General features: G+C 53.7%; 1 protein-coding gene and 1 non-coding gene across 2 annotated transcripts in view; both read left to right on the top strand.

Moving 5' to 3' along the window:
- The first annotated feature begins 7,977 nt into the window (after positions 1-7,977).
- Positions 7,978-26,296, top strand: part of NGFR (nerve growth factor receptor) — a 42,114-nt gene continuing 23,795 nt past the window's right edge. The window contains exons 1-2 of the mRNA XM_037887104.2: positions 7,978-8,230; positions 17,176-17,317. Coding sequence (XP_037743032.1) covers positions 8,186-8,230; positions 17,176-17,317 — 187 coding nt within the window. The 5' untranslated portion in view covers positions 7,978-8,185. The remainder of the gene's footprint in view (positions 8,231-17,175; positions 17,318-26,296) is intronic.
- Positions 11,725-11,835, top strand: LOC114020010. The gene has a single exon (XR_003564949.1). It is a non-coding gene; the product is annotated as a U5 spliceosomal RNA (small nuclear RNA).

The raw sequence follows: 26,296 nt of genomic DNA, 5'->3' as shown, positions 1-26,296 counted from the left end.
AGCACAGATATAGGTGTGAGGGTTTTTTTTGTAGGAGTGGTGGGTGAAATTCTGTGGCCTGCGTTGTGCAGGAGGTCAGACTAGATGATCATAATGGTCCCTTCTGACCTAAATATCTATGAATCTATGAATTAAATTTCTTTCAACTCCAGTAAGTCACAATAAAACTGGGTTTCTGTCATTTTTTAAAAAATTGGAACAGTTTAAAATTTGTTTTTCCAAATATATTCAGTTTAAATAAACAAATCGGAAATCCTGTTTTTTACAATATAATTTGAAAATCAAACATTGTAATGGAGTTACATGTTGATACCATTGTAATGTCTCTGGGAGCAGAATTTCATAGATTCATATTTATTCTTTGTATTTAGTCAGTACCCAGGGACACCAGTCTTGCACCAGAACCTCAGTGTGCCAGGCGCTGTACAAACTCTCACTCCCTCCTTTAAAGATTCATACTTGCAAAGTCAGAAAGAACGAGATTGACCTCGGGCCTAATGCAGGCCAGAGGCAAATGCTTTAATTTCTTTTCTCTTGTTAGCCTCACAGCCCCACAAGGCGGGGGCTTGACTCTAGGACCTTTAACACCAAAGATCAGCTTGTTACCACTTGGGCTAAACCAATGAGTCCAAAGATAATGACTAATTGGGGGTACCTCAATGTCTGGGGGCCCATTTGAGACACCTTGGGCCTAATTATTTTTTCAGAGTTTTCCATGACTTAGAAGTACAAATCCCATTGATCTGTCTGCTGAAGTCAGATAGGCCCAGATCCTCACAGGCTTTTAGGTACCTAACTCCCATTGGTTTAAATAGTAGAGGAGGGCTAGACACGTGAATGCCTTTATAGGATCTGGGCCCTAGGTGCTTTTGGAGATCCAGAGTGTCTAAATGGGAGCTGAATTCTTCTGTCTATAAATGGTCTCACTCTCACATGTACAATCTCAGTGAAGATGGAAGTGAACCTGATGCCAAGCAACCCGATTTCATTTCAGCCCCGGCTGTGCATACTCTGGGTAGTAGTGTTATCTTTTTCCATGTGTGTCTATATATTATTTATTCATCATTATTTATAACTGACTGTAATGTGTTACTGTCTTTGTCGAGCCTGTAATTACCTACTGCTTTTGCGTAAAATCAATAAAAAGTTTGAAGGCAGGAATTCACACAGTGTTTAACGCTATCTATTTCTGGGGGGGCCTCTGAGTTCACAGGCCACTCGTGCATGGTGGGAGGAAAGCAGGCCAGCATTTTACCCCTTGTTGGTGTCTGGGAGCAGAGCTGGCTTGGATAAAAGCTAAATTCAGAGAGAAAGAACACTCTGATGAAAATTCTCTCCAGGCTCACCGTGCACTTAGGCTCCATCCTTTAGAAATGCTTAAGAGAGCACTTTGTACGTACAAAGCCCTGCACAGGCATTAACTAATTCACCCGTAGAATACGCCTATGAGGTAGGTGTCTGTGGGCTTGTCTACACAGGGAGTGTTCCTGAATAGCTATTCCAGAATAAGGGGCTGTCCATAAATTATGTAACGCTTTAGGGGGTGGATGGGGCCGTAATTCTGGGTGTCTGTGTCAGTGTTACAAGGGGATGGATTGGTCTTGAAAATCACCAGAAAAGGTTACGTAATTTATGGACAGACCCTAACTCCCTCTGAGGATGCTTTATTTCCAGAATAAGAGATCCTTATTTCGAATTAGTTTACCCTAATATTCTGTACAACAGTGAAGAGTTGTTGTTGGGGCCCAAATTTTGCTCTGAATTACACTGAAAGCAATGGGATCACTCTAGATTTATGAGTGGAACTGCCACCAGGATAAAACCCAGCATCTGGCTGTCTTGTATGCACACAAATTTAGCCATGATTTCCTGATGTGCGTCTCTCTAATCATCCATTCTTCTGTCTTCTTTCTCCTCCCCTTTCTTACTGCTGTTTCATTCTCTCTCTGAACCCTGCCCTCTTATCCCCTCCCTGATGGATAAGTGCTGACTCAGTAGCAGATGAATTCAAAATGTGATGAGCCCCACATACAATTCTTCCTGCTGCAGCACAGAGGGGCCCTGCAGCTGGATTGCCACAGTGTGGCTGAGCTCAGCCCCTGACACTCCTTCCTTGAAGCAGACAGAGTCTCTCTCTGTGTGCGTCTCCCCCAGGAAAGCTGGCTAGGAATGACACATGGCTCATGCAAGATGAAGGAAGGGCTTCCCCTCCTGTTAGAGAAACACACACACAGACGGCCCAGCTGGCTCGCGAGCCGCACAGCTGAGCTGTTCAGATTAGTGCAGTCTGTCACTAGGAAGTGTTTTATTCTTGCATGATAAAAGAATGTCCCAATCCTGCTGTGAACGGGCCCAACTCCGCTCCCCTGAGCCAAACTCCCTCCTGAGGCTCAGGGTGTTACAAATCTGGGCCTGAATTTTGCCGCTTGAACTAATTTCAATTGAACTGTCTAATTTCAATGGGACCAGCAACAAACACCTCCCATAAAACTGGATCAGTGTTCAGCGCCTCCTGCCTGGGTTTTCGTCCTGCAGTGTCCCTAGAGCGAATTATTTAGATGTAAATGCCCATATATAAAGTTCTGGGGGGTTAACAATCACTTAGACGTGCAGTCCCATAAGGATGACTACCCAGTAGTATAAAAATAATCACAGGCAGGGACTAATGAGCTCAGCCAATCAATAAATCAAAGCAACAGCAAAGCCCCTTTTGCCCTCAACTCCTTAGCAATGTCCCACTAAAACCCTAGCAGATGTTTTTTTGTAGCATGCCCGGAGGGCCATCAGCTTGGCAGCTATTTCAGACCAAGGGCATGGAGCATGTTCCAGGGTCCCTCCCTCTCCAGCCCCCTCTCTCCAGCTAGCATGGGGCTGGAGAGATCCAGAATGGGGGGACACTACCAAACCTCTGGGAGATGGGGCTTGAGCAGATGGCTGGAGAATTTTAGTTGTGGCCTTTTGAAAATGCACCTCAGACCTGGGGAGAGTCACATCTCTCTTGTCTATCAGCTTCCCTGCCCCCAAAGTAGTCTCCATACGGGTTCCTCCCTGCCCTATTCCTGACTGCCCCAGCCCAAGAGAGGGTCAGGAACAGGCAGTGAATCCAGGTCATGCTGGGGGTTCAGGGCACAGGAGGAGGGTAGAGGTGGGGCAGGGCAGGGCAGGGCTCGCTCCAGTGACTAGAAACCCTCCCTCTTTTTTAGAGGCCTCATCTCCTTGGAGACCAGATATGCTGGACCCTAAACCTTCCCCCTTGGCATGGAGTCCCTTGGGCTCCCGCAGGACCCCAGGAAGTCAGCCAGGACCTGGGTGTTAACCCTAGGAGGTCAATCTCTTAAAGATCAAAGCCCTGAAATTCCTTGTGGACCAGACCCTCCCCGCACCCTCCAGCCATTAGCTTCCATTGTGTGGTGCCCCTTGGCCTGTACGAGGAGCTTTGTCGTGACACAGAGCCATCAAGGGTTGCCAGCAAAACACATGGCGGGAGCTGATTCAGCGGCCCTAGCTAACGCGGTCAGCAAAGGAGCCGAAGGAGGTTACAATGGGAGCAGAAGATTTGACTTACCATAGCTGTCTCCCAGCCCAACTGCAGATACAGCCCATCTGACGGGGTGTCTCTGTCTGCCTGACTCTGCTTTACACGACCATTATATTCCTCCCCGTGGGCCAATTGCTCCATCAGTGTCAGGCAATTCGCTCAGGGCCGAGCAGAGAGCAATACATGGGCCTAGGAAGAGGCATCGGGCTTTTGAGGATTGAGTATCCCTGGAGAGTAGAGCGTATGGGGGCTGGGGGGAGGGGGGAGGGGAGATCACAGATCTAACTGCATGGGGCTCCTGCTTTCTGTCGCGTTCTGTAGATCAACCCCACAGCCTGTGAGCTGGGGCAGCCAATGCCTGAGAGGGGGGTTATTCGAGCCCAGAACCCTGGAGCGGAAAGTGTTAGCCCACGGGTAATGGAGACAAGAGGCCCAGTTCTCCACTCGCTCACTCCAGTGTAATTCCCTTGACTCCTGATCTGCATGGGCGTGAGATCCGAATCAGGCCCAAGGGGTTGAGTTCCAGAACCCCTGAGGTGGAGGGGTTTCCCTGTGATTTCCACTGTAACGCGGTCCGGACCCAGGGCTCCTATACAGTGGCTTCTCCAGTGCCTGTGTCTGGGTCCCTCAGATTTGAAGGTCAGAGTCAGAGGGGATGCGTCAGTTACAGCTGGGGAAGTGGAAGTTCCCTGTAACTTACACACTGTGGGGCTGGGAGGTGGTAGGAGTTAAGAGGAGGAAAGATAATTTAACTGACACCTTCCTGTTCGCTTCTTTCCCTGAGGTGCTGCTCATGTCTAGCCCTGGAGCGTGGCAATTACACCAGGGTAGCCCCACCTTGCACATCACCTCTGAATGGGGGCCTTTGAGGATGTGGGGGTTGTTTCAGGATCCATGACACCTGGAGTCGATTTGTAAACTCCCCGGAGTTTGGAAGGCATTCCCAGGGAGCAGCAAGGGACTTGTGTATTACTAGAGAGAGGGTGGGTTTGCTTGGAGTGGGAAGCACAAGATTAGTCGTCTCCTTGTTCTGGATCTCCCCCATTCTAGCCACACCCCTTTGCCCTACAACCAGGCAGATCTCCCCATTGCAATCTTCTCAGTATTAGCAAAAAGAAAAGCTTGGTTTATCACCACTGCTTCCAGCTCCAAGGGTTTGATCCTTGAGTGGGCCCTGGGCTCATGTCCCAAAGACCAGCTCTGCCAAGTGGGTACTCATCTGAGGACCCTGCTCCCAAGCTTCACCCTGGACAGACAACTGAGCGGAGCCAGCAAACCAAACTTCAGAACCTGCCCTGGGGTGGGATGCACGTGTGATGCTACGTCTGGCTGATGAAGAACAAACCGTATCCTTTGTTTAATTTTATTGGACTTGAGCGAAAGGCTCTGAAAGAGGGACTTTCCTAAAGATCCTTTGTAGCTGCTCATCAGAGCAGACTGAGCTGCCCAGAAGAATACAGCTGCCCCACTCGTGCTGTTTGACCCCATCCGCTCTGGCAGGTCGATAGCTCGCGTTTGTGAGAGGAAACGCAGCCTGAACCGATCAATATGACAAAGTCCTTACTCCAGCAGCAGCAGGAAGGCTAGCAATGGCAGGAAGGCAGCCCAGAGCTGTCTGTGGGGAGGTACCACCTCTTCATTACAAGCCGGTTAAGGAAGGGTATTTAACGTGTGGGCGAATGCCCAGCTGCTCTTAGCAAGGTGAAGCCCGTCACGCTGCATCTCGCAGCCAAGCAAGGTGTAGTAACGAGGGCTATAAACCAGTGCTACAGTCATCATCTGAAAAACACACCCGCAGTCATGCTACTGCCTTCAGCGGTGGGCGCTTCATTGCCAGGAAGATAGATTCAGCTGGAGGCAGTTCAAAGGAGAGCGTCAAAAAAAAAAAAAAAAAAACCATCGGGGAGCTGCAGGGCTTGATTTGCGAGGCAAGATCAGAAGAATTGAAATATCTTGGCTGAGCAACTGCTCTGCAAGACCCTGGTCTCCGCCTGCAAATGCCGGAAGGGGGCGGAATGCACGAGGTTTAATGAGGCCCAGCGGGATGAGCAATGGGGAGGAAACCGGCGAAGGACAATAACGCGCAAGTGGGGGGATGTCTCTTGGGACTGGGGTGTCAGAAGGCTGATGCCGGGAGGCAGGGAAACAGCCTCCTGGAGCGATTGAAAACTAAACTGGGGCAATGGCCTGGAGACTGGAGGGAGGAGGGGAAACTCCTGCACCAGCTGGGGGAGGACCTGCCGTCTTTAATTTCTCACTCAGGCAAAAATCCCACAGCACTCACCTAGGGGTGGGAGGGTTTGGCCTTCTTGGATGCTGCCAGGTTGTGGGTCCTGGCTGGAGAGCAGGACGGTATCTTAATTAAGGCCATTCTCCTCCTTTGGCTTGGTTTTTCATTCACCCATTTCCAGCGAACTCCAGAGCGGGGCCAGATCCTTAACTCTGCTTTCCTAGGCCAAAGTCCCATTGTCTCCCAGTAAGGACTGGGGAGGATCGGGTACAGAGGTTGGGGGTGCAGAAAGGAAGTCACAACTCCCCCCTCTCCTCCCCCTTCCCGCAACACTCCCCCTCCCCCTTGAGTTTCATCCTAATTCTCCACTTGACATTAGGGAACAGGCTCACCTTCCCCCATGCCTTGCCCTGCCAGCTGCTGCTGGAGCCATCTGGCTTCGAGAGCTCCTTGTCCCCCGGGGTTAGGGGACATTTCGGAAGGGGCAGGAAAACTGAGGCCCAAGAGAAGAGCGCCCAGCCAGCAGGAGGCTGCAGAAACCAGGTCTGTGCACACAGGAGGGAACTTGCTTCCAATCAAGGAATCAACTCACCGTTTTCTTTCTTATTATGTGTATTATTGTAGCACCTACTGACCCCAACTGAGATCAAGGCACCTTTGTGCTCGGTGCTGTAAAAACCCATAGCAGCAGACAGCCTCTGCTCCAAACAGCTGGCAATCCAAACAAAGGGAGCGTTCTATTGCTCCTGTGTTACAAATGGGGAAACTGAGGCAGGGAGTATTTTTTTTAAGTGACTTGCTCAAGGTCACACGAGGACTCTGTAGCAGACCCTTGGAAATGAGCCCAGATCTCCTGAGCCCCAGAACAGTGTGGTCGCCCCAAGACCAACCTTCCTCGCTTGCAGTGAGGGACAAGGGGAATTTTACCTTAATAATAACAAGGGCACTACAGTGTTCTCCAGTAATGGCCCCAAACAGTGTAGTTACAATGTTTAATTAATACAGTACACGACCACAATCTCTCTGCACACTATGGTAGAACAGGATTCTTCCGATTCTCCCCTGCAGCATGGGCCCAGCGACCCTAATGCCAGCATCCCTGGCCAGTAGAGGGGAATTGCTTGCCCCAGTATAGGGCAATTCTCTGGACGTTAGGGCCTGGGTCGTTCCTCCTCCGCACACCCCTTCCTGCTGCCGATGTAGGGACAGGGACTGGAGGGAAAAGGAATGTGACTGACTGGCAGTCCCTGGTTGATGTATCAGCCCCCAGGGACCGCCAGCAGCTGGACTCGTTTAGAGCAGCCTTCAAGCTGCTCTGAATTATGCCGCACACCCGAGCTGCACACAGCTGGCCTAGTTTCAGGAGGGGCAAAAGACACTTCCTTGCTCCCCTCCCCGCCAAACTGTACTGGACACGTCTCCACTGTAACGGAGGGTCTGGCCCAAACATTGTGGACCATTCTCGTAGAATACTATGCTCCCTTTTAAAGAAGGTACTCTGACGACTTTGGGACCCGGGCTGCACAAGGGCAGTCTCCAGTCTTCATTCCCATCTGGGCAGCCCTCTCCACGCCAGCAAGCTCTGACTTAAAAGAGGACCAGTGGGATGGGCAGGTGAAAGGGGGAATTTAGCCTGCAGGTCATCTTCCTCTTCGGGCTGCCTCACCCAGGGGCCTCAACCCCATGGAGGCTTCTGGGTGTCACTGTACCACAAATAAAGACTAAAATAGACAGGAGCAAAGGTGGACAGAGAGATGGGCTGGGGGTGGGGGGGGGGAATGGATGCTGGGCTGTGGATGAGACGGCTGGGTAGATGGATTTGGGGGAGGGGGGTAGGCATAGGTGGGTAATACAGAAGGACCCCAACGAGAGCAGTCCATCGGCCCTGTGTGTAGCCCTTCTCCTGGAAACCCAGGCCATTCAGCTGCGTCTCATTCAGCGTTTCCAGGGCCATGCATGGCAGCTGGCGAAGGGGAAGGGAGCTGGAAGTTGCCTGCTGGTTCTTGTCAGTTTTGTGCATTTCCCAGCTAAATTGTCTCCCAGGCTCCTTTCCGAAGAGTCTCTGGCTGAGCAGGCAGATGCCAGCGTGTGTGTGTGTGTGTGTGTCTGTGTGTGTGTGTTACAATATTCCTGGGGGTGGAGGGGAAGCGGGGGGGTGGGGGGGGGGGCGGCACAGGGAGGAGGGGCTGCTGCAGTGACTTGGGTTTTTGAAAAGCCACCCAGCCAGTGGGAGAGCAGCATCGATCGTTTTAATGAACCGGGGCTGAGCTTCGGGCTCAGAGGCAGGTGCTGTCCCGCAGCCAGCCGGGCTGCCTCCCTCTTCCGACCTGAGCCCGCCGGGGAGGTGAGAGGCTGCAGGGGCCCGGGGGGAAGCGCCGCTCGCTCTTGCCCCGTCGCGCCCGCCCGCCGGAGGGACCATGGGGAAGACGCTGCTGCTCCTGCTCCTGCTGCTGGTCCCAGGGGTGAGTCAACCTGCGGGCTCTGGCGGCGCCCCGGGCCCGGGGAAGGGGAGCCGGGTCCCGGGGGGACCGTGCGCTTGGAGAGCCCCGGAGGAGGAGGCAGCCCCGCGCAGGGCGGGTGGGGAAGGGGGCAGGCGGGCAAAGGGATGGGGCGGGCGCGGGGGGCAGCCGGACGCAGGGAGAGAGGCGGGCAGTGTAGCGGGACAGGGGACGGGTGTCCGGGCACAGGCGGGACGGGGTGGGGGGCTGGGGGGAGCAGCCGGATCTAGGGATGGAGACAAGGGGTGTAGCGGGTCAGAGGGGACGGCGGGGCAGAAGGGCTGCGGGGGGTACCCGGGCACAGGGGGACGGGGCAGTTAGCGGGGGGAGCGGTGCGGGCGGTACCCGGGCACAGGGGGACGGGGGAATGGTTAGCGGGGGGAGCGGTGCTGGGGGTAGCCGGGCACAGGGGGAGTTAGCGGGGGAGCGGTACGGGGGGTCCCCGGGCACAGGGGGACGGGGGAGTGGTTTGCGGGGGAGGGGTGAGGGGGGTACCCGGGCACAGGGGGACGGGGGAGTGGTTTGCGGGGTAAGGGTGCGGGGGGTACCCGGGCACAGGGGAACGGGGGAGTGGTTAGCGGGGGAGGGGTGAGGGGGGTACCCGGGCACAGGGGGACGGGGGAGCGGTTTGCGGGGCAGAAGGGCTGCGGGGGGTACCCGGGCACAGGGGGACGGGGGAGTGGTTAGCGGGGGAGCGGTGCGGGGGGTACCCGGGCACAGGGGAGCAGCGGGGTGGGGGTACCCGGGTACAAGGGGACTGGGGGAGGGGTTAGCTGGGGGGAGGGCCACAGGGGGAGGGAGGGAAGGGGGTTAGCCCGGGGGGAAGAGGGTTCGGGGAGGGGTACCCGGGCACGGGGGGAAGTTAGCAGAGGGGTGCGGGGGTGGAGGATGGCCAGGCAGGGCGGTGCAGAGCGGTGGGCAGCTGGGCACAGTGTGTGGGGGGGCACAGAGAGCAGGGCTGGGCTGTGACCTTCTCCCCTCTGGGCCGGGCACTTTGCCTGGAACATGCTCCGTCCCCTTCCCTATGGCTGAGCCCCGCCCCGGGGGCTCCATCCAGCCAAGGAGCTGAACGCCCACAAAGGGATGCTGAGGGGCTTTAAATCAATGCACGCGGCTGGGCTGGGGATCATGCGGCCAGACTGGCCCCTGTGATGCATCCATCCAACACCCCTTCCCTTCTCTTCCCTCCACCCTCTCCATCCACCCACCCCTTTCCCCAACCCATCCACCCACCCCCGCAGCCCCGTCCCCGCCCTTTCCCGGCCCCTCCTCCCCACTCACCCGCCTGTGCCCCTTTCCAGACACTCCCCCACCTCTCCCCCCCTCCCCTGCTGCTATCCCATTCCCAGGGATGGAGGTGGGGGCAAAATCTCTCCCCCCACCTCAGGCATCTGGTTGAGCGGCGTGGCAGCTTCCAGTGTCCCTGCTCGGGGTGCTCCAGACACCCATCCCCAGCAGAGAGAGGGGAAGCCCCAGCCCAGGGAAGGTGTCAGCCAGCAGGCCCCTTTCCACAGCTGGCTCAGTTCAGCTAACCTCACCCTTAGTCTGGGTGGCAGCCCAAGTGCCCGGACCCCTGTGACCTTCACACATAGCAGAAGGGGCTAGCAGGGGGCCAGGGGTTTCTCCTCTAGTCTGGGGCCCCCTGAGGGCATCTGCCCCCATGAGATCTGGGCTCCCACCCGAGCAGGAGCTACGGGATCATAGAGCAATTGTGCTTGGATGGCTAAAGCACCCCTTCGCCGCCCTCCCTGGGTTCTTGTGGGGGCACCAGCCATCCAAATATGATAGGGGGCAACCATTAAAAGCGTTGCACGGGGGAGAGTGCGAAAGGCCAGTGAAATATTCACAAGCCAAAGGCAGTGACCTAGCAGAAGAAAAGGCCCCTAGGCAGAGGTATATTATAGATCCCTAGGAACAGAGGAATTGCTAGCCCCACTCAGATCCACAGCCTGGGCAGGAGTGGATGTTTCTGTGGATATCAGGACGATCCAGAATTATGAGAGTTACTGCTGGGCACATTTTGGCGGGGATTTTAAACCTCATACTTCAGGGCTTGAGCCAACCTCATTTATTTAAAACCATTTTGCGCCTCCTTAGCCCACAACTTGGTCTACAGAGCAGAAACAGGCCAGGCACCCCCAGTGCTCTCCCTGCTCAGCTGTGACCCGGAGGGATCACCTCTAGGGCTCAAAGGGATGTTCACTAATACCCTTGATTCTCTGCTGAGACAGCCAGCCAAGGGGCGTGTGTGCGGGGGGCAGGCAGTTGTGGACTGCAATGAGCACATCTGCCCCTAGAAGGTAGAGAGACACTCATCAGCCCACTTCACACAGGCCACCGAACAGATGGAAATAACTTCCAGTCATCACCGAGCTGCACTGGATTGGAACCGCTTGCTTAGAGCCGAAAGGCTCAGTGTCCCATTACCAACCCCAACCAGCAGATAAACTCCTTGGGAGGAATAGGAAGGGAAGGGGAAGGGTCTTCAGTTTGGTCAGCGCTGTTCTCAAGTGGCAGGATGCAGAGAGAAACTGCCCATGTGGGGCTGTGACTTGCGAATGACCCAGGCTGTAGAATTCAGATCCAGATTTCAGATGTCCCCAAAGTGTGGGGGTTGTTCTGAGCTGGCATTTTGGTTCTGCTGGTTGTGGCCGGTGAGGCTAGTAGCCATGGAATGTGACAAGCCTGTGGGGCAGTATGGCTCCAGGATTTTGGGCCCATCTCCAGCTCGAAGTTTGCCCCAGGTCTCCTGTTCAGGATGAAATCTTTTTCATGCCAGAGATTTACTGGTAATGTGCCCTGCTACCATGTCCTACATGTATTCCAGGGTTTATGATCAATCATCCTCTTCCTTAAAAAAACAAAACAAAACACACACACCCCACCCACACACACCAGCACAACTTAAAAAGCAATTAAAAGCTCATGGAGGTGTCACTCTCCCCTTCTTGTTCCAGCTGTCATAATGCTTTATGGGGTTAATACCTGTGGCTTTGTCAACAGGAGTTGTGTTAATAACATGCACATTTCACTGGACTAATGTAGACCATGTGCCCTCCTATAAATGTGTTAATCTTTATGGGAGTTTTCAGTGCTCGGGACGCGGAGCGGAAAGGGAAAGGCAGGCTGGCAGGGAGGCTGGATTCTGGAACCTGGGAATGGAAGTTATATTTTCCACATCATTTAGTAGCACTGAGGGGAGGGATTGCCAAGGAGCAGGGGGGCATTGCTCATTTCTTCTTACCTTTCCTGGCAAGAATTACAACAGGGGATGCAGAGTGCGGGCTGTCAGTCAGTGGCCCCCGCCCCCGGCAATCAGATTGCCAGGGATTAGCCATATCTCACAGCTGCTCTCTCCCAGCAGGGGGCACTGCAGGGAGTACTGGCCGCAGGAAAGCCTGTATATTTCACTTCTAGCTTCTAGGAACCCTGGCAGAGGCTGGGGTAAAAGCCTGGCTATACTTTGGTTTCTCTTCAGATCATATAAATCTTTCACCTTTTACTACAGATTTCTGTGGAGAGGAACATTTATGAGTTTCTACCCAATTTTTTGAGGCTTCTTGGTAACCCACTTCATTCAGTCCCAGCCGGCCTGAGCAGACTGGGCCGAAAGAACAGCTGCTTTGGTCCCATTCGTTCCCAGAGCTATTCATAGTAAGAAATGTGAGCAGCTGGTTTGTTACTCCAGCCCCAGCCTCTGGCAAGAGGAGTCACTGCCGGAAAGGATGCAGGACAAGTCACTGAATGTTGACCCACCTACTGCCGTCCTTGCCCCTCTCATCAGGGGTCACTGTGGGGTGATGCAGGAGGTGAGTAGGGTGACCAGATGTCCCCATTGTATAGCGACAGTCCTGATATTTGGGGCTTTTTCTTATATAGGCGCCTATTACCCACCACCCCCATCCCAATTTTTCACACTTTCTGTCTGGTCACCCTAGAGGTGAGCTGGGTGTGATGGCTCTTAAAGCAATTTCATCTGGAGTCATTTGGGAATTTTTTGATGACACTTCCCCCTCTCGTTGTAGCCTTTTGGCAGAAATTTGCCGGTTTTAATTAAACTTTCACCAGGAAGATTCCTTGGGTCAGGATGGAATTTCTGAGCAAAACGAGAGCAAGCCCCTCACCATGTGATAGCCCAGTGGTTAGGGCACTCAGCTGGGCTGCGGGGGGTGACCCGGGTTCAAATGCCTACTCTAAATCAGGTAGAGGGAAGCTGCATCTGAAGCTGGTGGAATCAGGCAGAAGAAAGCCTTGAGTCAGGGTGTTTCTTTGCCCTAGTCACAGGGCCCTTGGCTTTTCTCTCTCTCTCATGTTTTGTGGACAGGTTTGAAAGGTTTCGGTTTCCTTCCAAGGCGGAATGTAAACACATTTTGAAACCTCAATATTTTTCACCAAATGGGATTATTTTCTTCTGGCCAACCCTAATTTAATTCTTATCTTCTTCCAGCAGGGGGCACCGTCGAATGCTGTAACCCCCACAGCTTCTCCAGTCCCAACCTCACCCAGCAGAGAGGCCCTAGACCCGGGTTTCTCAACCCCGTGGGTCGGCACCCGACATTGGGTCGCCAGAATATTTCAAAGGACCCCGTGGCAGCTCCTGTGCTGTGGGGCTGGCTGGGCTTGCCTCCCTGCTCCAGGCACTGCAGCCTCTGGGGTCCCAGCGCAGCTCAGGTTGGCCGAGCCGTGAGGCTGACGGGAGTCCGGGTAGACTAAATTTGAGTGAGTGGCGCTGCAACCCCATGAGCCAGGTCACAACTCCACTCACACCAATTTGGTCCAGTCAGGTTGCAATGCCTGGAGCAGGAGAGCCAAGCCCAGCCAGCCCCACAGCACAGGAGCTGCAGGAGCCGCCACTGTGGGGCGAGTGCTGGGCAGGACCCAACCCTCTCAGGAGGCAGGATCTGACCGAAACCACCCCAGGGCCTCCACCCCCAGACTATTTACTGGGTCGTGACAGGCCATAAGCATCTACAACTGGGTCCTGCGCCCCGAAAGTTTGAGAACCACGGCCCTAAAATAATGATACAAGAGCCTGTGAGGAGCTTGCAGTTACTACTTTACTTACCAGGGACCCTTCTTAGCCTGGATATGCCGGCTTGAGCATGAAGCCCCATCTCTTGGGGTCACTCGTGTGATGCAACGTTTACAAGAGGGTATGTGTACCCGGCAAAGAAAAACACCGCGGCACCGAGTATCAGAGGCCGGGTCCATTGACTCGAGCTTGCGGGGCTTGGGCTGCGGGACTAGAAATAGCCATGTAGACATTCAGGATCAGGTTGGAGGGCAGACTCTGAGCCACCCCCTTCACGTGGTTTCAGAGCCCAGGGTCCAGCCCAAGTGAGGACGTCTACACTGATGTTTTGAGCCCCATGAGCCGGAATCACTTGATCCAGCCTCCAAGGCTTGGTGCCGTGGGTCTTTTATTGCAGTCGTGCCCAGAGAGAGTCATCCTAGGCCCTCACGAGTTAACCGTGCTGCCAAATGCAGCGCCAGTGCCCACATGCTCTCAAGCGCCGGGTAATTGGAGCCCTTTGTCATTCAAATGCCTGTAATTGGCGCGCCCTTGTCTAACACCAGCATCTGTAATAGACAGAGCACAGAGTTTATCGAGTGGACACTGGGAAAGGAGGCAGCGAATTGGCCGAGGGAGGTGCCCGCTGTGCAGGGAGCTGAGCTGGCTTGCGAAGGCACTGGGTTCCTTCTCTCAGCTGGTCTCCCTTGCGTGGCGAGGGGCAGGTGGGCAAGAGAAATTGCCAGGAAAGTGTCTTTCCTGCCTCGTTTTTTTTTCCCCCTGGCAGGATTTGTTTTGAGAGATTTTTTTCAATGCTGTATTTTCATTTCTGGCATGAATTGTATTGCTCGTGAAAGGTGCAGTAGGGAGATGCTGCTTTAGAGTCCCGATGGGCTTGATAACTGTACCAGACACCTACCCGGCACAAGAGTTAACCTACTAGTTAGAGGCTGATATTATCATAGAATATCAGGGTTGGAAGGGACCTCAGGAGGTCATCTAGTCCAATGCCCTGCTCAAAGCAGGACCAATCCCCAATTTTTGCCCCAGATTCCTAAATGGCCCCCTCAATCATTGAACTCACAACCCTGGGTTTAGCAGGCCAATGCTCAAACCACAGAGCTATCCCTGCCCCAACTATGGAAGTCAAGAGGGGGTGTGGTGGTGAGAATCCAGAAGCTCCTCTCCCAGTTTCTGGGAACAGGGGTGGGACTGGGATTCCTTCCAGTGATGCTCGCCCTAGACTCTGCTCCATCTTGTGTAGCTGCTTCTGGCTATTGGTTGCAGGTAAAGGTGAACTCCCTATGTTTGCTGGAAGGAAGGAAGAACTTTTTCTCTCTTCCAACTCCTCTTAACTATTCTTCCCACACTCTACTTGCTGCTGCTGGAGAGGTCAGATTTCTGCTACTCTACCCCTCTCCAAGTGACTTTTTCTTCATGAATAACTCCAATGCTTTCTTGTGTTGCTGCCCAGGGCAGCAGACTAAAACTGACATGATTCTTGTTTCCAGAGGCCATGAAACTGACCAGGCTTCTAGGTTTCACTCTGCTGCTATTTGAAGAAGCAGTAAGCAGCAGGCAAGCTATCTGTCTGCAGACTCAGGAAGACAGTGCTGCATACATTCCCATTTGGGAGGTTTTCTTCAGAAACCTAAAAGCTAGAAACACAATTAGTTAAAAAAAAAAGTGAATCTTAAATTGCATAGAGATTGATGATTTATGCCTCTCATCATCCTTGCTCCCATAACCACATTGGTCATTGGGGCACCATCATTGATAAGCAATCAACCAATTGTCTCCACCCCTGATGACTGTGTATCAGTGCTTGAGTCTCCGTGAAGTCCATTCCTGTCCACACTTTTATGTTGCCAATCCATCTCTTCTTCTGTTTACTTCTTCTTCTCTTCCCCTGTACTGTTCCTTGGAGGATGACCTTGGATAGGCCAGATGATCTTGTTACATGGCCGTACCACTTCAGCTTGTGCTTCTTCATGGTTGTCAGGAGGTCTTCATATGACCAAGCGCGTTGGGTGATGATGTTACAGACCTCTTCGTTAGTGATGTGGACAAAGTAGGAGATGGTTATCAAGGGATTAATTCAGAGTATTATGAGTTGGAGCCATGTTCCACCTCGCCCTTACTTCCTGTTTTAGTCAATGGAAGCTTCCCCTCTCCACTCTGTTGTGATGCAATTCAATAAAGTAGCAAGTTCCCAGCCTGCAGTGCTGTGAGCAGATTTATTTTTGTTGCACTGAGTGGTCGCTTCATGAAAATACCCCACCCCCAGGAAATGTTTCCCATTCAGCAGTAGCCAAGAGCATTGTTCAAGTATAACTGTGTTTATCGACGGCCCTGCGGGACCACTGCTCAGGACAAGGAGAGAGGTATTTCAGTCTCTCTGTCCCATGTATTCCTGGGCCTTTCTGTTGAGACCGTAGACATGGCTGGCAGTTAGCGCCGGTGGCGGTTGGCTTGTGATGTGCAGAATGGAAAGTGGCGTGATGCTGCCAAGCTCATTTCATGCAGAATGCCAGATAGTAGCACCTTTTGGTCCCTGCCTGGGCTAGTTTTGCACTGGGGCCCAGAGCCTCAAAAGCATTTAGGCGCCCAACTCCCCTTGGTGGAAGGCTCTGAATCTCGTTACCATGCCCTGAGCCATCCAATTCTCCCCTTCTTCTTTTTGTTACCACAGCTCACACAAAGCGGCTGGCTCCTTCTACCGACAAGCCTTGCAGCGGGGAAAAATAATAGCCTTTGCAAGACGTAACCTTTGCCAACACTCGGCCGCTAGCTGTCTCTTCTAGGGAAGCAGATGCCGCGTTGCTAGGGAGGGTGCTTGACAGCAAGAAGCACTTTGGGAAGTTAAAGCACCCAGCCCTCCCACTTCTCAGGAAGGTTGGCCTCACTCATCTGCCGTTTACCAAACCCACATGATGCATATGCAGCTCTGTCCTAACCGCGCAACTTGTGGCGTGTTATTGCTTCCATACGCCAGGGCAGGATTTATTTAGAAAGCAAATACCGTGGCTTCCATTAGACAGTGATATAGCTGAATCCCTCGGCACCATAATTACCAAGCACTTCAAAGCGTGCGCTTCCATTATCAGGCCTCGGAATTCAGGTCCTGGAGCTCAAGCAAACCACGGTGCACTAGGCGTAGGGTGACCGGATGTTCCGATTTTATAGGGACAGTCCCGCTATTTGGGGGCTTTGTCTTACATAGGTGCCTATTACCCCCCATTCCCTGTCCTGATTTTTCACACTTGCCATCTGGTCACCCTAACTGGGTGAGGGTTTGGGATGGTAGGGTTTAAAACTCAATTAGCTTTTCAGCTCTCCCACTGGGTGGCCGCAGCGACCTTGGGCAAGTCTCTGAGTCTCTCTTTATTCCCCTGCATTCGTTCGACGTCACAGGGATGGTTGGAGGGTTAGGTGGTTAACAATTGCAGAGTGCTTTGAGATCCTTTGATGAAAGGCTCTATAGGGGTGCGACTAAGGCGTGCAATAGGCACCCAGAAGAACCCAGTCCCCCCCCCAATGTGCTGTGCCAGCGGAGGGCAGAATCCAGGCACTTGGTTGCTCTCCTAGCTGATCTCACTCTAATGCTTTTGGGGGCTTTAATGGGGAATGGGAATTTGGGGCGGCGGGGGGAGGAGGGGAACGACACTCTTTAATCCCTTTCTTCTTCCAAGTCTTTGATGTTAATAATAGTCGGTAGGTGAGCTCATCTTAAGCCCAGATGTTTCCAATCAAGTGCATTTTAGGCTGGGGCGTTTTGATCATGCTGGACACCCCTCCTGCTGGTGGGATTGAATTTATTTAGTTACTTATTTCCTCACCCACCCCACCTGCACGGCAAAGAGACTGACCCGATCATTCTGTTTCCCTCCCGTGGCAGGGGCCGGCATGGGCTGCGAAGGAGAAGTGTCTCACCAAGAGGTACACCACCAGCGGGGAGTGCTGCAAAGCCTGCAACCTGGGCGAAGGGGTAGCGCAGCCCTGTGGGGTGAATCAGACGGTCTGTGAGCCATGCCTGGACAGTAAGTAGCTTGTGCTCTGTTTCACCCCTGCAGCGAGCTTTGGAGGTGGGGGGAAAACCGCCTGCTGCCTACTGCACTGGGGATAAAGCTGGGGGCGGGGGGTGTTGTGTTCCAGTAGAGGGGTGAGATGGTTGGGTGGAAAAGCCCTTGGGATCACTGGGTGCGTATTGTCTTCTCATGACTACAATACACGGTGCACCCTAGGAAAAAGTGGGTATCCCCTTTGCTCTGTCATCCCATTTGGTACAGTCCTCACTCAGGTATCTGCTTGCTCCAGACTAGCGAATTGCTCTCACCTGCAATTTGTAATGCGCCCATTACTGTGGTATCTGGTCTCCCTTTATATCATTTAAACCCATTCCCCCCCTCACAGCAGGTGGGATATAACAAATAGACCATACCCTCCACAAACACGATAACCACTGTCACCGAAGCCTCTCAACTGAAGAAGGCCGGTGTGGCCTCGCAGTCTGATCAAGCCAGCTCAAGTCTGCAGGTACCCACTAACTTGGCAAACGGCAAAGGGGTTTCTGGGCTTTCTCCCCCTGAGCCCTCCTCTGAGATACCAGCCCTTTGCGTTTTCTTCTGCTGGCCATTTGTTTCATTCCCTCCTTCCGTGGGGTCTCTATTCCTCTCCACACCCACTCAGCCCCTTCCCCTGGGCTTGCACCGGCTGATGGCAGTTGCTTGGTTCTCTCAGACGTTTGGGAAATTATCTCTGTCTTGCTTAGCTGTACGGTCTGCCCAATGGGATGTTTTCCAATGAGCCTCCAACCTGGGTCTTTTACAGTATAATAAGAAAGTGGAATTAGACCGACCATTTAGCAGGGGATGAGAACAAGGTAGCCCCAGTAGGACAAGGAAACCAGCTGTTTGATCACGGATGGATGAAGGCATTTTGTCGCCATCAGATGCTTCATAGAGTACATGTGCTAGTGATTTCGGTGCACACGAAGCGACGAAATGATTGAGTGATTATTTCTGTAGTGCCAAGGCTGTGTACGGTGCTTTGCAGAGAAAATAAAAACACCAGCCCCCTCATCCTCCACCACCAGGGCAGTTTGCCCTGCAAATATTTACTATGGCAGGAAAGTGCCGAAATGCCGCTGGTTCCAACAGTTTGCAGCGAAATCCGCACAAGCCAAAACACTGTGGTGAAGGGCTGCGTGATGGTTTGTTGCACAATTCTTATTTTGACCCAGAGCAAAATTGAAAATGCTGCAGGGGGAGAAGACCTCCCTGAGGACAAGGCTTCCCCTGTGGAGGAGAGATCCTTGGGGAGAGTGTCTCCTGAAAACAATTTTTGGAAGAGAGGGGACTGGTGCAGGAGAGGGTGCCGACTGGGAGGGGGCTGTGGGCAGGTGATCTGACTTGTTAGAGGAAAATGCTCCATGGCCTGTCGTCCCGCACTGGCTAAAAATATCAACCTTCCTGCAAAATCAATGAATGCCACTTACCCTCGGAGTGAATGGCAGTAAGGACTCTGGATATTGAATACCAGCCCCGCTGTCTGACCTTGGAGGAGAAGCGTGTTAGCACCCTGCAAAGTAGCTTCTACCAGGGAGCAAACCCTGCCCCGAGAATATGCTGGTAACTCTCTTTAGGTCTCTCACCGGGTAACTCCCTGAGCAGGGATTCCATGCTGAAGCGCCTTTACAATCAAGCAGAGCAAATGCTGCATGAATCAGGTCCCAGGGAGACATGCCAGCTCTTCATTCCAGAAGGAAATGTGGATTTGGAAGAAGATAAAATAATTCCCACCTGGGTAATGGAGGGAGTGCGTATGCAGTAAATGTTGAGTGGATGTGAATGGGAGTGAACATGTCCTTGGATCACACTTGTTTGTGCGGGCAGATGGGTGTATCATGACTCTGGCTCTGTACTTGCACAAGTGTGTGTTGTGCCCCCCCTTCGAGGCTTTTTCTCTGAAGGTAACAGCCTACTACTGCTGCTGGTTAGTGATGTTCCTCCCTTAGCTCAAGTCTGTGCTATGGAGCTACAGGTTAACCACTCCTGGGGATGGCTCCGTGTGCAAGTGTTTGCATGCTGTCTCTTTGGACCGTAGCTGTATTTGTGGCGGGCATGCTGTTGGCTTTGCCATGCAGCAGCAGCTTTGTGCGTGCGGCCTGCTGGAGGCCGGGCTCCCAGACTCTTTCACAGATGACGGTATTAATCCTCACGGACACATGTTCGTTCTCCACTCTGGGCTTTCGAGTCGTTTCCAGTCTCACAACCTCAGAGTGGGGACATGACATTTTTTTGCAACCCCCCCCCTCCCCCGCATCCTTCCGGCTGGGACGCATTCTCCCCTGAGGGATGGAGCTATTCCAGGTCTCATCGTGTGATTCCCTCCGGGAATGCGTGCGGGGGGCGGTATTGAGAGAGCAGGATCGGAACTCGGGTGCAGCACTGGAGCATCTGTCCATTAATCTGCACGTGGGTGGCTGTGTGTATAAATACACGTGTTTCTGTTTTATGTGCCCAGCTGACCTTGACATGTCTTTGTATAGCTGGCCTGTGCATTTCCATTCGGCTGCTAGGACTGGGTTTGCTCTCTGCTTTGTCACACCGGGGAGCTGAGCTACGCAACCAATCACTCATCAACAGGGTCTTGAGGTGTCCCCTCTCCCCTACCCCAGTGTCACAAAGTAATCCAGAGGCAGGAGTGGCTGGGGGTAGAGGGACTGCATGATCTAGATCGGGGGTTCTCACCCTTTTTCTTTCTGAGGCCCCCCCCCCACAGTTTGCTATAAAAACTCCACGGCCCACCAGTGCTGCCACCACTGGTTTTCTGCATATAAAAGCCAGGGCTGGCGTTAGGGGGTAGCACGCAGGGCGATTGCCCGGCGCCCCGTGCCACAGGGGCCCCCACGAAGCTAAGTTGCTCAGGCTTCGGCTTCAGCCCTAGGTGGCAGGGCTCAGGGACCCAGGCTTCAGCCCCTTGAGGTGGGGCTTCAGCTTTCTGCCCTGGGCTCCAGGAAGTCTAACACTGCCCCTGCTTCGTGGACCCCCTGAAACCTGCTCCCGGCCCCTCTCCCCCCCCCCCCCCCCCCGAGGAAGCCCCGGACCTCTGGTTGAGAACTGCTGATCTAGATAATAGGGCAGCAGGCTGGAAAATAGAAACTCTGCCACTGACCTGCTGCGTGCCCTTAGGCAAGTCACGTCACCTCTCCGTGCCTCAGTTTCCCCCGCCCTTTGTTTGACTCGCCTGTTTAGACTGTAAAATCTTCAAGGCGCGGATTGTCTCTTACTGTGTGTTTGTCCAGCACCTAACATAACGTGGCTACTTTAATGGAAATAATAAGGAAAAAACTATGATGAGAAAAGCTAGAACTTGGAGGTCACTTTTTAAAAAACCCAGAATAAAATACGGGTCGTCTCAGAGCCAGGGGTGGCAGATGGGTCAGCTGGTCACTCTGCCCGCCTCAAGGAGGGAGGGGCTCAAGGTCATCAGGGGAGCAGATGTGCCCAAGAGGCGCTGCTGGTGAAAGGAGAAGAATGAGTGTGACCCAATGGGGGTAGCTAGGAGCAAAGGGAAGCTGGGAGGCAGAACTTGCTGCTGTGGGCTCCATCAAGCCGTGGGACAGCCTCTCCAGTGCTTGGGGGAATTTGGGGGCATTTAAAATGAGAAAACACTTGAAAAGATCCAGTAGGGACCAATCCCCTATTGTGATACCGCAGCTCAGCCAATCCATTGCCCGAGGGAACAGCCTTGGTCCGTGTCTGATTGGAAGGAGTCCTCGGCCTTGATTCTGGTCTTGCTTGCACCTCTCTAGATAAGGAGCCCAGGGGCTATGCCAGTGTAAGGCTGGTGGCCGGGCCTGCAGAATCAAGCCCCTCGCCTCTCCTGTGCCAGATTCTGAGCCCCGCTCCCTTCCCTCTGTTCTTTGTGAAATATCGGCAGTGTGGAGCGATCCGGTCTGACCCCGGCGCTGCTCCATGTGTGAGAATCCCTTGGGCTTTCATAGGAGCGTCAGATGGCTGCAGAACCCACAGGATTCACCTTAGTGGATCGTAGACGGGCGTTTCAGATCCACTAACCTACGGCCAAGCACTGGCTCAGACCATCGACCCATCAAATCCAATCTCCTGCCCCTGGCAGCTGCTACTACTTGGTGCTTCGGGGGGGGGGGGGGGGGGCGGTGAGAAAATGGGTCTACTGCAGCCTAGCCAGTTGTGAAAGGCTGTCCATGGTGTGGGGTGGGCGAGACGTTCCTTCTGGGCCTCAGCAGGGGATTGCCTTACACCCCGGAGCATGGCATCTGCCGCCCCTCCATCACAGCATCCAGAATAATCATGCAGTCGCTGGTCATTAAATGATGGAGCCCTCTAATAATCCAGCCCCACCGTTTGGCCCGGGTGACTGCCCACGGTTGCGGATTCCTCCAGTTTGCCCTGAAAAGCCTTTCCTTTGATTTGCTCCCGACTGGCCGGCCTCATTTATTGCAACCGATTCGACAACAGCAAGGCGCAAAAGACCATCAGTGCAAAACTCGGCCTGTGGAGGTGGAGAAGAAAACATCTCTGGCTGCTGGGGGAAGGGGGGGGAACCAGGTCTCCTTTCATGTTGAAGTTCAACCCCTGAGTCCTGCATTAGCCCAAGCAGCTGCATTCCCCCTGCCCCGCCACCGCCAGCCTCTCCCGACCGCTGTCTCATGATTTATTTATTCATCTCCTCAGCATCCATCATTACATGGGGGCCTGCTTGATTCTCAGCTGTAATTGTTCAGCTCGCCTACCCGGCTGCCACTGAAAATGTGCCCACTCAGCCGATATGCTTTTCCGGTCCAGCTCGCCGGTCTAATGGCGTCCATCAATAATTCAGAATAATGTAAGGAATTAACCCAGGTTAATGGGAGCTGTGCACTCCGGCGTCTGACCGGGAACTGCGATGCCTTGGTTTGCTCAGAAAGGCAAGGGAGGTGATGGGGGCGGGGGGGAGTGGGATGGGTGAGAGGGAGGGAGAGCACAGGTTCATAGATATTAAGATCAGAAGGGACCATTATGATCATCTAGTCTGACCTCCTGCACAACGCAGGCCACAGAATCTCACCCACCCGCTCCTACAAAAAACCTCTCACCTGTATCTGTGCTATTGAAGTCCTCAAATTGTGGTTTAAAGACTTCAAGGAGCAGAGAATCCTCCAGCAAGTGACCCGTGCCTCATGCTACAGAGGAAGGTGAAAAACCCCCAGGGCCTCTTCCAATCTGCCCTGGAGGAAAATTCCTTCCCCACCCCAAATATGGCGATCAGCTGAACCCTGAGCATGTGGGCAAGACTCACCAGACACCCAGGAAAGAATCTTTGTGCCAAGCTGGTGATGGGGTAGGGGTGGGGGGGTGATGGGGGTCAGGGCCTGAATAAAATAGATTTGGGAGGTCTGATCTCCGTTCTGTGCTCAGTTACGACCACGAAATTGGCGGCCGCAGGAGAAGCCAAGAAAGCAGAGGTGGGCAGAGAAGAGAGAGCTGCTTCTGGGATGGAAAACTCAAATTAACAGATTTAGGAGGAGAAGAGGAATGCCCTCGCCCCCCTACACACCCACACCCACTCCTTGAGGGGCTAAGGGGCCGGAGGAATGCAAATGATCTGCCGCTCAGCGCTCCCTGAGCTGGCTGGGACTGAACCGAGCCAGAGAGGATGGGAGTTGGCGAATGGCAACGCCGTGGGGTGCCAGGGTGTGTGTTTGGGGGTGCTCTCAGCCACAGAGCAGAGGATGGAAGCATCTTTCAAGGACTAGCAGGGGCAGCGATCTACCCCCCACCCCCCACCACCACGGCACACGGTACAGCAGGAGAGGATGGTGGGGAGAATGGCAATACCTGGCTGGTGCCGGCAGGGTGGTGCATGGAATCCCTGCTCAGGGAGTTACCCTGGCACGCTCACCTTTCGGGATGCTCTGACCCGGCTTGGCGCTCCCAGCACAGTGGGGGGACAGATCGAGGTCGCCGCCAGGAACACCCTGTTCACAGGCACCAATGTTTTCCCTTAATAGCCAAGCTAATAGCGATCAGCTGCTTTGGGCCACATGGGGACCCCTCTGCCTTTCATCGCTAGCATCATCCTCCCTGTGATCCTTCGACACCGAGAACTGATGCTGCTGAATTATTGAGGACCTTGCCTAAAATAGCTAAACACGGCTGCTTTCCTCACCTCTGAACCGGCGCACTTTCCTGCCAAAAGAAAAGCCCTCCAGCTGCATGGAGATGGAGCCGCAGGGGCTTGACCGGCTGCCCCACCCTTTCCCGGACCTCCTGGCAGATGGCTGGGACAGCTCCGAGCTATTCACTATGGCCGAGGAGCCTCAAAGGTGCCTAACTCCCATTGGTCCTGGGCCCAAACACCAAGGCCTAGTGGACACTACGGAATGTCACCGTGTTATGTTTATTGACATGATGCAGACCCTGGGGAAGAGGTGGGGCCTGTTATGGCCTGTTAAATTCTGTCCAATGGCACGTCCGTGCGAGGAAAGGTGAGCCTGTGATAAAGTCATTGGTCTGAGACTCATGTCACCTACGAGTCACACGCCTACGTGGGTCAACGGGGAGTCTGTGGCTACCATTGTCTTCTCCCGCAAGGCACTGCACATCCTACCATGGAAGACATGTCTACCACTCCCTGCCAATACAGCATAATGCCACAAGCCCGTGAACTAGCCACCTCTCCTTCAGGGCCGTACAGCCCTGTCAGGGAGGCCTCGGCTATCCAGTACTCATTGCTTGGCACTGACTACCTTGCCAGCTCCCGCCCTGTATCGAGTCTTCCACGTCTGGTTGAGCTTATGGAAAAAGGTTGGCGTGAGATCTCCTTGCCAGTCTGGTTATCGAGAGAGGCAACTCCGGTGGATGATCTCCCAGCAATGGGTGAACAGGAAGGACTGAGAGCATTAGATTTGTCAGCCGCCTTTAACCCCACTGACCACGAGATGTCACTGAGCAAGGGTGGTTCACAAGGTGCCCTCCCTGAGAGCTCCGGACCTTTGGAGTTCACTTCCTCCCAGCCTGAATGGGTCGGCCTTCAGGGGCCTACCTTTTCTCCTGGCTGGTGAGGAGATGAGCAGTTGATAGGGCTGGGTAGTCATGGGTGGGACTCTGGGGAACGTGTGTGATATGGTGCTTATGTTGTCGTGGGATTGTTTCGTTTGCTCAGTGGCAATCATAGAATCTCAGAGTTGGAAGGGACCTCAGGAGGTCATCTAGCCCAACCCCCTGCTCAAAGCTGGACCAATCCCCAGTTTGTGCCCCAGATCCCTAAATGGCCCCCTCAAGGATTGCGCTCACAACCCTGGGTTTAGATGGTCAAGAGCACTGGATGGGCTGCTGCCTTCTCGAGAGGAAGGGTGGCCAAGTGGTTAGGACACAGGACTAGGGAGACCTGGGTTCAAGCCCAGAACTTTGGGCCTGTCATTTAGCCTCAGTTCTCCATCTGTACCATGCATCAGCGGTGTTGTGCGGCTCGGTACATTAGAGATGGTGAGGTTACTAGATAACATGGCAATGGGGCCACCTTAGCTAGATGATAGTGCGTACAAATCTCAACAGATACATCTCCTTCTTCCTCAGCCCCACTTCTTTGCCTTTATTCATAGAAGTTCAGGCCAGAAGGGAGTCAGTCTGGCCTCCTGCCCAACACAAGCCAGAGAACCTCATGCAGGAATTCCTACATCCAGCTAATAATTTCTGTTCTGTGTTCATAGCGGTGTGTGCGGGATGTGTCATCCCACAGAGATCTGGCTTGTTCCTCTTCTCCCTTCATTCATGGCCTCCCAGTTCTCAGCCCAAGATCTAGCCGCCTCCTGTCTCCTCCTGTGACCCCACCATGACCCCCAAGTCTCCTTACTTGAATGCCTATGCTCTGCGCTGGTAAGAAAGGCTCAAAGACCACAGCCCCCTCCCCAACTGCTTATTTCAAATGAAGCTGGATTCAGATCCCAGCTCTGCCACAGACTCCCTGTCTGGCCTTGGGCAAGTCACTTAGGCTCAGATCCTCAAAGGTATTTAGATGCCCAACTCCCATGGGACTGGGAGTTAGGCACCTAAAACCATTTGCAGATCCAGGCCTTAGTTTCTCTGTGCCTCAGTTCCCCATCTGTCCAGTGGAGATAACACCACTGCCCTGCCTCCCAGTTTGTGGGAGGGAAAATGCATTAAAGGTCATGAGGTGCTCAGAGGCTACAGCGCCGGGGACCCTAAGTGCCAGCACGAGACAGGCAGCTAGCAAAGGGCAGGTTTAACCAAGACTCCGGGAGCAAGGCAGCCATGATGGCAGCATTCAATCCGAGCAGAGCACTTTGCGTCCTGTCATTCAGCAGGATAATTGCTGTCTCCCGCAAACGTCCTCGGGAGATCGCCCAGGTAATTAAAGATTAATACACGGATGGATAACTTTCAAAATGAGGGGGAGGCTGAGCCGAGGATTAGGGTTAATCTCTCTGACACCTTTCTCCCCTGAAGAGAGGGGGAGATTCAAAGGCCCGGAGGGAGGAAGGAGGTCGGAGGCCCTGGCAGGTCAGAGCGGAGGAAATGAATTCAAAGGACGTAGATGAAGAGACAGTGACTGCAGGCCCTCCAGGAACTCCTCTTCCCCGGGTTAAAAATAACTTCAGACGCTGGGGCTCCTCCCGGTAGCCATGGGGGCAGGGTGGGGGCCCCCAGGGCTCTTCTCTCCCCAACCCACAGGGCCCCCCTCTGTCGGGCCGGGCTAGGGACAGGGATAGCACAGGACTTGTAGGGCAGCAGGCAGCCTATGCCCTGCGAGGGTCAGCTCAGAGCAGCCCATCGCCCAGCTCCTCTGCCCAGCAGGGCCTGTGGGCCAGGCCAGCCCTACCCCAGCACAGCACTGTAGCCCTTTAAAGTAGCCCCTGGCCTCCAGCCTGCTGCACCTCCAGCGAAGTCTTTCTCTTGTGATTTGAGTTCAGGAACTCAGCCAGAGGTTTATTACAGGAGTGGGTGGATGAGGTTCTGCCGGGGGCCAAATGT

The sequence above is a fragment of the Chelonia mydas genome, chromosome 27, assembly GCF_015237465.2.
Source record: "Chelonia mydas isolate rCheMyd1 chromosome 27, rCheMyd1.pri.v2, whole genome shotgun sequence".
Taxonomy (NCBI): Eukaryota; Metazoa; Chordata; order Testudines; family Cheloniidae; genus Chelonia; species Chelonia mydas.
Note: the sequence above shows the minus strand (reverse complement) of the source record. Positions and strands in the feature narration are given on the sequence as shown.